Here is a 16,800-nt window from a genome sequence, read left to right as displayed (position 1 = left end):
CATGAGCAAATTGAAAAAGACATTACAGAGTGAATTGTCTTCTTTGAAAATGGCATTTCTGCAGGATGAAATAAAAAATTGTGAAGTTCTTAAAGAGACAGACCTCAAATTGGCAGCAATGTCTGAACGTCTTAAGGAGGCTGAAGCATTCAAATGTGTTACAAAGTATGAGAATGATGGGCTCCTAGCAAAGAATGAAGTATTAGAGCAAGATGTTGTGGAATTGCAGCAAAAGCGTGTGTGGTACTTCAGCAGGCAGTAGAAAAATTGAAAGAATGTGTCCAGTGACATCAGAGTGATGCAGAGTGCACACAAGTGGAAGTGGTGCATCTGGCTTTGCTGTTAAAAGAAAAAAGTCTCTTTAATTGTGTCCACACAAGTAAGCTTGTGAATTGGAGAAAAGTTCTCTGGTTGAAAAGTTTTGTGAAGTAAAAGAGAAGTATCTCCAGATGCTGCAGACTCACGCTCAGTGGGAGACAGACCGTGAAGAAAAAACGATGGAGATGGTCCGTCTTGAAGTCAGCTGTAAGGAGCAAATGCAAACTCTCCAATCCAATTTAGCTGCAGCTAGAGCAGTTTTAGAAGGTCTGACGGAAAGAAATTTATTCATGGAGGAAGGTCTGCATAAAGCCACAGAGCAAACTGAATCTTTGGAGAGAGAGCTGTACCTTGTCCATGACAGGGCTTGGAAGTTGCAAGAACTGGAGTTGCAATGTGAATTAAACATTGCAGAGTCTGAAATAATTGTACAAAAGTTGAGAATTGCTGAATTTGAAGTTGTGGAGAGCAATCTGCTACAATCTAAGAGCAAGTTGGAAAGCGCCATGGCAAAAATTGCCCAGCTGGTAGAGCAGCTATCTGCAGCTCAGCAAAAGTTCCACATGGTAGTGGGAAAATCAGAAGAGGAAAAGAAGTTGGATAATGTTCTGAAGTTGGATTCTGGACCCAAAATGGCCTCTAATGTCTTCACTGAACCCAGTGTGGCAGAAGTACATAAACACAAGCAGCAATCGTTACAGGTTGATCCTAAAAAGGCTGGCACGCAGAGTAATATGCTACCAGTACATAATGTCTTGTGTGATGAGCAGTGGGACCATAGAGATGTCCTCATTAACAGCACCAGTGTACAAGAGAAGACAGAAGTATCAAAGTTGGGAAATTCCCTAACGGACAGTATTGTAAAAGTAGATGAGATTCCTTGCAGTGACTTTCAGCTTACAGTGATAGCTGAGGGTATGAAGTCCTCCAAAAGGGGCACAGATCCAGATTGAAAAACTGTGTCCAAAGTTGATAATAAAGAACTGACATATACAAATGGTGATCCCATGACCTGTGAAGCAAAGGTACAGGATGTACAGAAGTCTACGGATATAGTGATGGCTTCAAAGGATGAGACTCTCTTGTGGCCGTGTGTTTAGAGTGATGAGAATGTGACTCAGTCACACAGTTTTGCTGTGGGAAGCAGACCCTTGGAGGAAGTTAATTCTGAGAGCTTTGTGAAGAATACTACTCATGTTTGTGAAACAATGCCTACATGCAAGCAGGATGGAACATGCAATGCTGCTAAATTTGTCTGTGGGGAAGTGGAGTGGTCTCACATGATAAATCTTGAAGCAAGTAGTCCACCTAGACAGTATTTGAAAATAAAGGCCTCTGTGGAGAGTGAACTTCAACCTGTGCGTGCTGGTGGACCATGTTGAAATTGTTCATCATATTTTCAAGGCTCAAAAAGTGGGAGCACAAGAAAATGCAAATGATATGTGCCTTAATGAAGTGGCAGATAGCCATCAAAGCTGTGAGATAACGTCTGTGGATCAATGGAGTAAACACTCAAGTATCTTACATGGACAGGAGAGTCTGGAATCTGAGGGTGGCAGTGCTGGTACATGGTCTGTTGACATAAAGCCAAGATCCAGAAGTTGTGATACTGATGTCTCTCTGGATACTGTCGGCCCATTGAAAGAACAGGAGCTATCAGTGAAGTATGCCAGTAGCCAATACAGGGCTTTAAGGCTGAAGGTTAAAGATGTGACAAGCAGAAGTTGGACATAAGGTGTGCCTTTTAGAGGTTTAAGCAACAGGTTTAAGCAACAGAATCCTTTGTTCTAAGAAAAATAAACAAAGAAAAAGCTGTTCTTGGTTTGAATCAGAAGATTCTGAGGAAAATTGTCGCGATCCTGTCTAGTTGTCACCTTTTTGCCTTGAGACTTACCTCTGTCAGCTGCTCCATGGATCTGTGTTTGCAATTCTCCTGGGACATCTGCTCTGGCTGAATCATGCTGGCTGTGACATCTGTGTGTGCAGACTGCTCTCCTAGCCAAACTGATTAATCACCTGGACCCTGCTCTGTCTGTGAGCATTGCTAGTCTTAATTGTAATCACAGGTGTGGTCCCGATTCTCAGAGCTGCAGAGATGAATACTCCTTTTGCATGCTGTGTCTTGCTCCACTCTGAATGCCACTGCCAGACCACCTGTCTGCATCCACCAATCGCTGCCAGACTCTTGGTATATAGATCCTCCTCTAATAGCACTCAGGGCTTGAACATCTCGTTACGTTCCATGGTGTACAACTTGTGCAGTAGCTGTACCTGAGTTCCAGTGTGTCCCAGGCTCCTGCTGGTTCCTAGACCAGTGCTATCTGTAAAGCCTGCTACGTTCAGTTATCCACACGGCTCCCAGGCCGCTCCATGTGACTATTCACGCTACCCGCTTCTCCACACAGCTCCCAGGCCGCACAAAGTAGCTTCCACGCTACCACTTCTCGCCTACGGCTCCCAGGCCGCTCCAAGTAGCTTCCACGCTACCAGCTTCTCCAAGTGACTATCCACGCTACCCGCTTCTCCACACGGCTCCCAGGCCGCACCAAGTAGCTTCCACGCTACCACTTCTCGCCTACGGCTCCCAGGCCACTCCAAGTAGCTTCCACGCTACCAGGTTCTCCAAGTGACTATCCACGCTACCCGCTTCTCCACACGGCTCTCAGGCCGCACCAAGTAGCTTCCACGCTACCACCTCTAGCCCACGGCTCCCAGGCCGCTCCAAGTAGCTTCCACGCTACCACGTCTACCGACGGCTTCCCAAGCCACAAGTAGCTTCCACACTACCATCCGTCTGCAAGCTCATCTACTGGTACCCCGACCAGCTCAGTCTGCCTACCTGCCGGTCCCAGTCCGGTCCCTCCAAGTTCCTTCTGGTCTCATTCCAACCTCTCAAGTTTCCAGTTCCAGTCACTCATCACCCAAGGCAGTTCTCACTGCTACCCACTTCTTTTATTAAAAGAGCTATTCATGTCCCCCATGGTTCCAGTCCAGCCGGCCTCCAGTGTTTCCAGTTCATCACCTGATACAGGTAACCCTCGAGCACCAATTGTGACAAAAATAGCTTGCTTAATTTTGATGTAGGTGGCAAGAGTAAAGATGAAGTATGTTTCTTTGGAAAAAGGTACTTCAAGTTCTTAATGCATCATGTGGTACCCAAGGGTGAGCCTCGAGTACTGCATAAAGAAAACAAGTGCCACCATTGGTACCAAAAAGTAAGGAGTAAAATTAACTCTGGAACTTGGGGGATGAGATCCCCAGAGATCACAAGAGTTTGTATGACCGTGGATGTGGTAGATTTCCCTCATGAGGAGAGTGAAGAGGGACATCATCATGAGAATGCCTTGACCCATGTCGCTGAACCCAGGGGTTTCAAGCTGGGGAGGGGGATCTGTGGTAGTGTCACCCGAGATGGCGTTGGTGAGCAGCAGATTCTGTGTGGGGTTGGAGAGATCCTCCCACACAGGGTATTAATGCTGAGTTGTGATACACCTGTGAGTGCCTTGTGGAGAGAGCTCAGGTGTGGGCTGATAAGAAGGCAGACCAGTCAGGCTGCTGTTGGAAACAGTCTATGTGGCACTCTGGCAGCCAGAGAGCCCAGTGAAGCTAAGCGAGCCATTGGGGGCCAGGAGGCCTGTGTCTGGACCTTGCAAAAGGCAAGGGGGGACCATAAACCTCTCAGACTGTGTGACATTGAAGCAGCTGGGCTGCAGGCTGAGGAAGCCAGTGCCTACTGTATACCTGGAGGATACAGGGAAGGCCACCAAGACCTGGAGGATACAGGGAAGGCCACCAAGACTGATGGTGTTTGTATAGCTGTGCAAGCCAAGCCAGGCTGGAGCCAGCAATAGACCTGCAGAGTGAAGTGAGCTAGTGCCCTAAGAGAGGGCAAGGTTGTATGTTATTACCTATTTTTGTTTCCATATTATCATGCTGAAGTAAAGCACCATTTTCGTTTATTTTACTGGAATGCCATGTGTGGACTCTAATTCTGCACCTAATCACTGCACCACTGACACCAATCCACCGAGCTAATTACCAAGTTATCACAATATATATATATATATTTATTAAAAAGTATCAAATGTAATTTATCATAAATTCAATAAATCAGGCTGGGAGCCTGAGTTTGCTGCCCGCTCTCACTGCATACACCGGCCATAGCGGGGAACAGACAGACAGAAGGAGCAGGTTGGGAGGAGCACAAATGAGTAACTGAAACTGAATGAAATGAACCTGAAGCAAAAGGTCAGTAGTAACTGAACAGCTGATAGTGTGTATGTACTGAGGCCAGTACCAGCAATGCAGGGGTTACTGGGCTGCACAGGGCTAATCTTCTGTTACGGGACAGGGGAGACTGAGGAAGGGAGATTCTTACCCCCATCATCCAGTGCTCCTCCTTCTTGTTGCCTGCCTGGCTGTCAATACCCATCGTACTCTGCATGCAGTAGGGTAAGTGATCTGTACTACTGAATATACAGATGTGTTCACATACTGTACATCTATCCTCCTGCACTATAAGTCGCACTACACATAACGCGGGAGCTCTGTGTGACTCGGTAGCACCCAGCGTCTTTTCGTGTGACTTTTAACCTTCAAATGTATCTTATTCGCACTGTGATGCAAATAGATAAAAGTCGCATCTCTTGATTAAAATGATATGCAGCATGCCTATGTTCTGTGTGTAACTGCGGGTGTATCTGCATAAGAAATGCTACGTTACAGTGATACAGCCGCTGACACTTCGCATGCAGCCACTGACTCGGTTGCCACCGTGATCAGCCTAGCAGGGTCGATACCGGGAGCCATCCGTAGGCACTGGGAGAGATCGTGAGGCTAGCTGCTGGAATTTTAAGATGTATGTGAGCATATATTAAGTAAAAGTTTTTGTTTACAAATAACTCGCACAGTGCGCCTTTCCTCTATTTTCTTTTTATGATTGATGCATCGGTCCATGGTTGGGGCTATTGTGGAGGTGGCTGCACTTATATCTACCATTATTGGGAACATTGGACTTTGGACATTTGTGTTCTAAAAGGATATCAGGATTTGCTGTGCATACAATTTTGAACTAAATATATATAAATATATATATTGTTCTTCCCGATAAACTCGAGAACTACTGAACTGATAACACTACATGCATCAAACCCACCTCCTATTCTCGTCCATCCCAAGTTATCTATCCCAAGTTATCCACTTAAAGCCCCGCCCAGCTTGTTTCGGATTGGCTGCTGCTCCTGCCTGTCACTGCTAGTGCCATGCCGCTCAGCCCGATCTGCCTTTAGTCGCAGAGAAGGAGGCGAGAAAATAAAAACAATCGTACAGGCCACCACCTTGGTTTGGTCTCTGTGTGGTTGAATGGACAACGATGAGCGTTCTTGGCGAAATGAGGTGCCCTGTAGGCCAGATACACAGTGCAGACACTTTGCTCCTTCCCCCGGGGTGAGTGACTGGGAGGATAGGCCGAGCGGTGTCCACGGTGTCATCGTGTGCACTACACCTCATCCCTACTCCATATTCTCTGTACTACTCGTCACTCCTGGGATATGGGGCACCCTCTCTCCCGCCTACTACTGCTACTCACCCTGCCCTCCAACTGGTGACCCGGTGCACATGCTGGAGACTCCACCACCACCCTCATCATCATCAATGTTTCCGTTACTCCGGCTGGTAGCCGCCACTGTTCCTGATAAGCTGCTCCTCCGGTAAAAACTGCACTTACTACGCACGTGTCATACATAATGTGTGCTCTCTGTCCTCTACTAGGGACTGCAATCTCCTGTGTGTTGGACGTCTGGAGTCAGATTTTTTTATGTATATATTGTGTTGATATGTTAGGATGTGTTATGGGCTTCTACATACACCCAGTATAGTCATATATACCCCCAATTACTCCCTTGCAAAGGCAGGTCGCTAGTATTTTATATTTCCAGTTAAACCATTGTGATTTAACATAACATTTTGTAAATAAATGTTAGACATGCATTGCATCAATGAATCAAAGAAATATATCATACAGTATGTAACAATATTAACAGTGCCAATGTATATAAATCCGGTGTAGATATATATATACCAAAGAAAACATTTGTAGAAGAGAAAAAAATACTCTAAGCATTATTTTGGGTTATACCTTCTTCTGTTCTTATGCATATCTAGCGCGTATAACACTTATAACACACATCAGATTGTTATTTAATGCTGGGTGAATCTACTGCCATCACATAATCCATTCAGTTTGATTTCTCCATGCATCAACTTTATTCAGTTATTGAGCAGAACTTTGTTTTCTTTTTTTTAGTCAAGTTCATTTGTTTGGCTTTAAGATCCTTCATAAATGTTTTTTGCCATACTTTCACAAAATCAGGATAAAGACATTAGGGCCTCATTTATTAATTAGTGATATTCGTGTTATCACTTGTTACTAACCTTAAATGGTGCTCCAACCAATATCATCTCCTAACTGTCGTGTTTGAAAGCTGACAGTTAGCAGCTGATTGGCTGGAGCACCATTTAATATATATATATATATATATATATATATATATATATATATTATTAGCTGATGTACCCGGATTCACCTGGGTAGACCCTAGATATCTACGGTTTCCATTTCCATCTCACCAGTCCAATAACACATTAATCCTTCACCTCTATTATAATGCTATACTAAGATATTACCCTCCTTCACCTGTGCACTTACACATTCCATTCCCCCACCTCAGTAGTAACACATTATTCTCGCTCACCTCTGTAGTAACAAATTTTCCTCCCTTTCCCGTGTTGTCACACATTCGACATTCCTCTCCCTCACTTGTATAGAAATACTGGGCCTGATTCAGAGCCGCTCGTAAGCGGCCGCTCGTTCGTTCCGACTAATGTTCGCACAACTGCGCATGCGTACGGATTTTAATACGCATGCACGAACCAGTCAGTGCGGCCGAAAATCGTGTGCTCGCTAAATAGCGAATGCCTGCTATTTTGAGTGACAGATTGAGGCGTTTGTGGGTGGTAACAGAGGAAGGTGCTTGAAAACTGGGAGTGGAGATCTGAAGGCAGGCGTGCCAAACGGTCAAAATGGGCATTTTAAGGGTGTGCATAATTACTAAAGCAGCGTCATCGACCACGTCACTAGGTTGTTTTATAGTCAGAACTGCTCGCCTGATTGTGGTAGGAAAAACCAACCACAAGACTAGCGAGCAGTTCATACGCCGTCCGATGTACTCGATTAATCTAATAAATAGCGGACATGACGTATGATGCGAGCGGCCAGGGGGCGTTTTTTTTTCAAAATTAAGTTCGCATGTTTTGTTCGCTCGTTCAGACATAGAGGCGTGAACAGACCGCAAAGAGCGAACGGTTAATTTAAATAGCCAGCCCCTTTTTCTGGACGAGCGAGCGCAAATAGCGTCCGGCTCTGAATCAGGCCCACAATCCCTTCCTTACACTTGTAGTAACACATTACCATCACTCACACCTGTAGTAACTTATTCCTTTCCATGACCTCTGCAGTAACACATTCCCCTGCCTCGTCCGTGTTGTAACACATTCCCTTCCTTTACCCCGTAGTAACACCTTTGACATTCCCCTCCCTTACCTGTGTAGTAACACATTTTCTTCTCTCACCTCTATAGTAATACATTTACTTCCCTCACTATTCAAATAGGGGAGCCACACCAACTGCCAGTGATGTTTAACAGCAGTTGGGATGACAGTTGGTGTTTGAAAATGAACTGTGGTACAGCCACGATGAGACAGTCAGTCAGGACATTGCACAGGGGAAGGAAACATTTTAGCCCTTTTCCAACCCCTTAGTAGCCGAATTTTGAAAAATCAATTTTTAGTGGGTACCTACATCATGGAAGGCATATACGCCCCAACTTTCATGTTTCTAGGTCCAGAGATTTGGGATGGGCATTGTTGAGTCAGTCAGTGAGTCAGTCAGCACTTTAGATTTTATATATAGATAGATATACTAGTTAATGTAAATGGTTTCACCCAGGTAGACATTAGATATTTACTGTTTACATTTCGATCTCACCACTCCAGTAACACATTAATCCTTCATCTCTATAGTAATGCATCCCCTCCTTCACTGCTATAGTAATACATTGCCCTGCCTCACCTGTGTACTAACACATTCCACTCCCTCACCTCTGTAGTAATACATTTCCTTCCCTTGCCTGTGTTGTAACACATTTGACATTCCCCTCCTTTACCTGTGTAGAAATACAATCCCTCACACCTTTAGTAACACATTACCCTTATTCACACTTGTAATAACTTATTCCCCTCCCTCACCTCTGGAGTAACATTATCACCGCTCACTCCAGTAGTAACACATTCCCCTTCCTCGCCTGTGTAATAACACACTCCCTTCCATCACCCCATAGTAACACATTTGACATTCCCCTCCCTCATCTGTCTAGTAACACATTCCCCTCCTATACCTGTGTAGTAAACATTCCCTTCCTTCACTATTTAAATAGGGGAGCCACACCAACTGCACATTGTGCCTGATTCAGAGCCGGACGCAATTAGCGCTCGCTCGTTCAGAAAAAGGGGGTGGCTATTCAAATGAAACGTTCGCTCTTTGCGTGCTGTTCACGCCTCCATGTCTGAACGAGCGAACAAAACTTGCGGACGTTTATTTGAAATATACACCCCCTGGCCACTCGCATCATACGTCATGTCCGCTATTTATTAGATTAATCGAGTACATCGATCAGCGTATGAACTGCTCGCTATTCTTGTGGTTGGTTTTTCCTACCACTATATTGCGAGCAGTTTTGACTATAAAACAACCAGGTGACGTGGTCAATGACGCTGCTGTTTTAATTATGCACACCCATAAAACGCCCGTTTTGACCTTTAAGCACGCCTGCGTTCTTAATTCCACTCCCCGTTTTCAAGCACCTTCCCCTGTTACCACCCACATACGCCTCATCCTGTCACTCAAAGTAGCAGGCATTCGCTATATAGCGAACAAACGTCTTTCGGCCGCACTGACTGGTTCACGCATGCGTATTATAAACCGTACGCATGCGCAGAAGTGCGAACATCGCTCGGAACGAGCGTACTGCCGCTTACGAGCGGCTCTGAATCAGGCCCATTATCCCCACTTACCCCTATATTAACACCTCCCCCTCCCTCGTCTGTGTTGTAACACATTCCCTTCCCTCCCCCCGTAGAAACATATTTTATATTCCCTTCCCTCACCTCTATCACAGATGACATTCCCCTCCCTCATCTGTGTAGAATTACTTTCCCCTCCCTCACCTCTATATTAACACTTTCCTCTCCCTCATCTGTGTATTAAAACTTTCCACTCCTTCACCTCTATAGTAGCACATTCTCCTCTAACTGCTGTTGTAACATATTTTCCTCTCTCACCTCTGTAGTAACACATTTCCTTCCCTCACTATTCAAATAGGGGAGCCACACCAACTGCCAGTGATGTTTGGCAGCAGTTGGCATGGCTGTTGGTGTATAAATATGAACAGCCACAATGAGTCAGGACATTGCATAGGGGGACAAAACATTTTAGCCCTTTTTACCCCCTTAGGAGTCTGATTTTAAAAAATCCATTCTTCGTGGGTACCTACTTCATGGAAGGCATATACTCCCCAATTTTCATGTTTCTAGGTCCAGGGGTTTGGGCTGGACGTTGATGAATCAGTCAGTCAGTCAGGACATTTGATTATTTATATATATGTATCTACCAATTGTTTTTATTTGGTGTAACAGTTCTAATCATTGTTTTTCTTTTTTACACACAGTTATGACTGGTTTAAAAATATGTGGGATAGCTTATTGCTGCCACAGCTTGATTCATCGGAGTTATATTCTCTGGGCCTATTGTTTCCAATGGCATCTTTACTTCTCTTCTTGTTTGGAACTGGAATAGCATACTGGAGTGGAATGATTTTCAAGTCAACAATCAAAATATTATCAAAAATATGGATAGCCTTAAAAAGGTTTGATAAAAGTTAATATTTTCTCTTCCCTTCATTATGAGTAAACATGCTGCCTTTCAGTTCCATATCTCGCACTCCAATTTCCACCTCTTGTTGTCTTGCACAGCATTATTATTCAATATATGTGCATTCATACCTTCCAACGATCTCATTGGAGGAAGAGTCACAATTTGGGGGCAGAAGCCTCCAGAGTATGCTACAATGAAATGGTGTTTGGGGAGAGATTTATCAAACATTTTAAAGAAGATAAGTGGAGGAGTTGCTTTTAGCAACCATTCAGATTCTAGCTATCAATATATAGAATGTACCAAATAAATTATAACGAGAATCTGATAGGTTGTTTTTGGCAACACCTCCACTTGTCCTCTTTAGAAAGTTTGATGAATCCCCCCATTTGTGTGAAATATACCAGATGGGAGTGTGGCTCCATTTAAGAATGAGTAATAACCTCTTTAATCCTAGTTTTTTTTAAAAGTGGTTAAGACATCCACTCAGTACCGCTACTCTGTAGATGGTGTAAGCAGTACATTCAACAAACAGAGGTAAGATAAGTTTACAGCGGTTTTCTAAATAGTGAACGGAAGTCATAACCCCTTCAAGCATAAAAAACAAGTGTTACAGGGACTATGATTTTTAAATGAAGCCATTGGTATCTTTGTTAAATAGAGTCATATAGCTTGCTACATAAATGTTTGATGTGATTGAGATCTTGTGACTGAGACACACTACATTAATCCTAATTTACTACAGATCACGTCCTGGATAGAACATTATATTGCTGGAAAAAAACACTCACAGAATGGAGCGTTGCTGCCATGATGGTTTTTGAATGTTTTCTTCACGTCAAGGTTCTCACTACATCAGGGGTGGCCAACCAGTCAGAGGCAAAGAGCCATAAAGTATCTGTAGTGAACTTAAAGAGCCAATAGCATGCGTGCAAAAATGGGACGTGGTCTAGCTGTCACAAGGCATCCCCCATTTTAACTGTTGAAGTGAAAGAAAAAGCCAGAGCAATATGGAAAACATTGAAAAAGCCACATTCTCCTAAAATACACTGAAACAAGCCAGATCCGCATAATATATACTGAAACAAGCTAGATAAACATAAAATACACTGAAACAAGCTAGATCCACATAAAATAAATTTTAGAAACCACATTCACATAAATGACATATTGAAATCCAGAACCACATACAATACATTGAGAAAGCCAGATCAACATAAAATAAGTTTTAAAAATGAATTCCACAAAAAATGCATTGAAAAAGCCAAAGCCACATAAAATATGTTTTAAAACCACATCCACATAAAATGCATTTTGAAATCCAGAACCACATAAAATACATTGAAAAAGCAAGATTCACATAATACACATTTCAGCTCTTCCATGTGTCAATTCAGCCCCCTCCCTTGCCATTCCAGTCCACATTCATGTGTCATTGCAGCCCCCTCCATGCCACTGCAGCGGCCCTTCATGTGTGACTCCAGCCACCACCGGAGTTATCTCAACAGTCCCACTCTGTCCCCATAAATATGAAAGCAGGCATCACCCACCAGCTCTCAGGCTGCCCCACCACTGGCTCTCAGGCAGTAGTGACCATTATGCTGTGCCCGCTGTAGTTGTGCCGCATATGCAGTGCTACCTGTAGTTGTGTCCCATATGCAGTGCCCCCTGTAGTTGTGCCCCTTATAGTTGTGCCCTTTATGCAGTGCCCCATGTATTTGTGCCCCTGACAAAGTGCTTCCCTGTAGTTTTGCCCCTTATGCAGTGCCCCGTGTATTGTGCCCCGTATAGTTGTGCACCTTATTTAGTGCCCCCTGTATTTGTGCCCCTTATGCAGTGCCCCCTGTATTTGTGCCCCTTATGCAGTGCCCCTGTAATGTGCCCCTTATACAGTGCCCCCCGTATTTGTGCACCTTATGCACTGCCCCCTGTAATTTTGCCCCCAGCCCAGTACTTACCTGACCACGCTGGCTCCCGAGTCCTGCGCCTGCTCTTGCTGCCTCTGACTGGATCTACCTAGATTTACTAGGCAGCCACAGCAGAGGGATCTATTCAGATCCCTCCCTGCTGTGTTCGCACTGCTGAGCCCCAGAGCTGAGAGCTCCGGGACTCTGCAGACATGTGGCCCGAACTCCCCAAAAGAACAAGTGGGCAGGAAGCTACCCGCGGGGTGGGGAAGGTTGCACACCCGCACTTGGGAGGACAGTGAAGTCCGCAGCCTGTCACATGCGCAGCTTAAAGACAGGCAGTGAAAAGTTTCTCACTTAGGAAAAACTGCTTTGTAGAAACAGCAGGTTTTCAGTAGTGATAGTTTAGGGCAGGAGGCATGATCAAACAAAAATTATCACATGTGATTATGTTTAGATGAATAGGCCCCTTTGTGCCATATACAGTACTATCCATCCATAACCATGAATTACCAGTAGCGTAATCATCGAACCAGGCAATGCTTTTCCTTACCCCCAATGCTTATGTTTCTTGTCTGATAGCAACAGCACATTTCATGTTTTTCTACTGATAGAAGTGGACTTCGATGAGGCTGTTGGCTGCCTCTAATCTATGGCAATGTGCATTCAGGTATGACTCTTTGTAACAATGATACAAGTTTTAACAGCCCCTTTTATCAGATACATAATTTTCTGTACTTTCAGAAGTTGTATAGTTCTTACCATGTTCTAAGGGCTATACACTTTGATTGACCTCCTACTATTATATACAGAGGCAATAGATAAATAAATGTTGTACCTGAACTGCTGCAATTGCATGTTACTGTACGTGGTAACACTCTGAATTACACAGAGCTATATCACTTGTTTACTACTATCAGAACCAGTCACAGGGGCATATACAATTAGGAGCGAGGTTTTCTCCCTGCCCAATTGTGCAATACCGCGGGTTTGCGCGTGCCCGATACCCACGGTATTCAACTAAAAAACAGCACTGAAAACCCAGTGGTGCGAGAAAAAAAAAACTACTTACCAGTCCGGTGGTCTCCACGGCTCCCGGTCATCTCGCTTCTATCTTTGCACTGGGGAGATGCGGGGAGATGTAGTTCTCCCCGCAGCTGCCTCCAGGTGGTGCTCAGACAAACACGGGAGTCACTTACACACACTCACACAAACTACACACACTCACACAACATACTTACACACAACACTGCTGCAGAATACCGGTTCCCGTCGCTGGAGCGAGTACACAACTCTTCAGAAGGTGAGTATTTACTGACTATTTAAGATAATTGTAAACTTCCAATTGCTTAATTAATCAGTAGGACGGGTGCCACTGGGATCCCAGAGCATTTCCCGACCATTTTTCCATAAAATATGGATTTTAGGAAACATTGGTCATGATCTGGAGATGCTCAAAAAATTTAAAACCCTGTACCTAATTGAATAGCAAAAATCCCACACCTGCAGTAAAAACCCTGCAGGTGAGGGATTTTTGCTATTCTCACTCCTAATTGAATACCCCCCATAAGTCCCCGTGATGCCTGCTTGCAAAGTAAAAATTTTAAATTCTGCTTGTACTTGATCTGATTTTAACATTTTGTTGGTAAGATCATAAGTGTCATATAACCCTGGTCTCAGGATTATAATTTTTCTATTCCCAGCAAGAGATAAATAGTGCCTTATGTCACAGCGTGCTAGACACCGGAACTAACTTACCAGCGCCGGCAGTGCTGGTCAGAGAGTCCCCAGTGCTCACTGCTGTAATCCTCTGCTACCCCCTGGCGCCTGGCTGCAGTGTACAGACAGCCGTGGCTTCCCTAGTTGCAAGTGCTCCGACCTGTATGAAGACTTAAAGGGGTAGATGCACCAAACGTAATGTCACGTTTGGTGCAAAGAATTGAACTCCTCCCTGTAAAAGGGAGTCTCTGAGCACTAGACCATGCCAGAGCAGAGGCTCACACCTACTTCAGCGTTACTATTTACCAGCGGCTGCTCCTTAGCTATCTCGCCGGGGGGGTCTGCAGGTGATAGGCTTCAGTCTATGCAGCCATCACCTCCCTGCCATCCTGGTGATAGACAGCTGATGTCACCGGGAAGCAGGGCTTTAGTCCGATTATGAGGGGCTGACCCTAATAAAGGGGGTGTGGCTTAAGTCTGAGGCTGCATGGCTGGCTTATAGGGACTGCATGAGCTGCAGCCCCTAGAAGCCAAATTTGGCTGCCATAATAACAGGGAAGCAGCTTCCCATGGGAAGCACTCTCTCTGCTATTGCAGTCTGAGCTTGGCAGTCCCAGGGGAAGAAAACACCTCCCCCTGGGACTGCCTGACAGGCTGTGATCAGCAGGGAGTGCTTCCAATGGGAAGCCACTGCTAGGCAGTCACTGCGAGTGGCAGATATTAATGGGGGGCTGCAGTCTCACAGGCCCTATGTAAAATCCGCCACTGCTATTTACTAGTGATCTCTACTACTAGTTCCTGACCTTGGCTTTGCACCGGACCTGATTCCATTTCCTCCCCGGTACTGCGCTTGGTGATTTCAGATTGACTTTTTTCAGCAACCTTGTTTTGTCTGATCCCTGGTACCATATCGTCTGCAGAGGTCCCTAGTGAATACCACCGGCATGTTAGACTCCGCACCTCTTTACTGGGTCTTGGCCAATCCCAAAGTAAAGGCAAAACATCCACTAACTATCTGTACGTTTGTAAAAAAAAAATACAAAGAATGGATGCTGCTGGTAATCCATTGCCACTGGAGTTGCTGGAAAATCTCGCAATAGTAGAAAAGGAAGAGCGTGATCAGGCCAGACCATGCAATGCCTACAGACACTCAATGCAGCAAGTTGGTACCAACCAGTCGTCTCCGGCACAGCCAGCGCCAACTTCTGCAGTGTCCTTTCTAACTGTTGGAGCTTTGGCGCCATTACGGATCCCGAACCCCTAAAAGTTTGATGGGTATCCAAATAGTTTGTTGGGGATTCCTTAATCAATACTCGATCCAGTTTGAGATCCAGGCTGTAAGAGAACCAAGGTGGCTTACACCAACTACCTTCTGTACGGACAGACCCTAGCATTATGGGAGAGAAGTGATCCGCTGGTCAACAATAGTGCAAACTTCCTGGAAGCTTTCAGAAAGGCTTTCAGTGAACCCAGTCTTCCACAGCCTCAAGCATCCTGCAATTGAAACAAGGCAGCCAGTCCGCTCGGCCGTATGCCATGCAGTTCAGAACTGGGATGGAACAACGAAGCTCTAGTAGCTGCATTTATGCAAGGACTTCAGTGCAAATTAAAGATGTGTTAGCGTCCAGAGGTCTGCCAACGTCTCTGGACAACCTAATATCCTTATGTATCCGGGTAATAATTCTAGCCAGTTCTCCGTTCTCAATTGATATGACCATGCTACTCAAAAAATGCCCAGAAACAGATTCTGGAGCCAATGGCAACTTCATCACGGCCCAGAGGGTCCTAGAGTTAGGAATTCCTAGTGTACCGATGCAGACTTCACTCTGTAGAGTGGACAGGAATAGACTTCCTACCGTCTGCTCTTGAACTACAGAAGTTGCCATGCAAGCCGATAGCTCAATTACCCTGGGTCTTCTATGGTTATGCAAACACGCTCCCACGTTAGACTGGAGTAACCCCAAATCTTGCCGACAATCAGACCTCCGCATTGAGTCATTCAAAATTCGACTATCTCTCCAGAGGACTGTCTCCCAGCTTCGTATCCTTCAGGGATGTGTTCAGCAAGAAAGCCGCCGAGACGTTGCTTTTAGGGAATGGGACTGCTCTGCTGTTACCTGGAAAAATGCTTCCTCATGGAAGAGTATTCCCTCTCTTGTTTCCAGAAACCCTGGTGTCTGAATACATTAAGGAGAACCTTGAATGTGGATTCTTCATTAGAAGTCCAAGTCACCCGCTGCAGTTGGCCTATTCTTCGTCAAAAAGAAGGATGGAGGTCTAAGGCCGTGTTTTGATTACTGAGGCCTGAACGCAATCACCATTAAAGACCGGTATCCTCTACACCTGATCTCAGAACTGGATAAATGGATGATTGGATAAACGGGCTGAATATTTTTTCCAAGTTACATCTTCACTGTGCTTGTAACCTAGAGCTTGATTCACTACGGATTGCAACTGCGATCGCGGCTGCGATTACGCACACAGTTCAACTGCAAAGGTATGCTAATCTCTTCGATTGCAATGCAGTCTTAGCAAAACATAAGGATGCCCACCTCCCTTTACTCACATTCGGAATAGGTAGCAAGACTGCGAAACCATCGGTAACATCGAGTACCATCGCAGTCTCATTCACAGTTGTACAAGCTCTGACCTTACTCAGGAATTGCTAAATTCATTGCAGGCTATGACTACTCAAGCTGCATTTGGCATCGCAGTGAATAATTTACTGCTGACACTGTAACCTAGCGTTTCGCATGCAGATAAACCCGCACTCGCGCACAGAACATAGGCATGCTGCATATTATTTTAATCAGCAGAAGCTGTTTGCATCGCTGTGTGAATAAGATGCATTTGAAGGTAAAAAGTTGCACC

The 16,800-nt window shown here is 44.9% G+C and overlaps 1 protein-coding gene across 2 annotated transcripts in view; it reads left to right on the top strand.

Annotated features, from left to right (window-relative positions):
- Window positions 1–16,800, top strand: part of PGAP1 (post-GPI attachment to proteins inositol deacylase 1) — a 707,270-nt gene that overhangs the window by 548,581 nt on the left and 141,889 nt on the right. Inside the window, exon 22 of one of the 2 annotated variants that reach the window (XM_088456226.1) lies at window positions 10,101–10,298. The exons of the other annotated variant lie outside the window; for it this stretch is intronic. Within the exon in view, the coding sequence (XP_088312352.1) occupies window positions 10,101–10,298 (198 nt within the window). The remainder of the gene's footprint in view (window positions 1–10,100; window positions 10,299–16,800) is intronic. 2 annotated transcript variants of the gene reach the window in all.

Source organism: Taudactylus pleione, unplaced genomic scaffold, assembly GCF_031769625.1.
Source record: "Taudactylus pleione unplaced genomic scaffold, aTauple2 ptg000690l, whole genome shotgun sequence".
Lineage (NCBI taxonomy): Eukaryota > Metazoa > Chordata > Amphibia > Anura > Myobatrachidae > Taudactylus > Taudactylus pleione.
The sequence above is the reverse complement of the archived record's forward strand: the minus strand, read 5'-3'. Positions and strand labels throughout refer to the sequence as shown.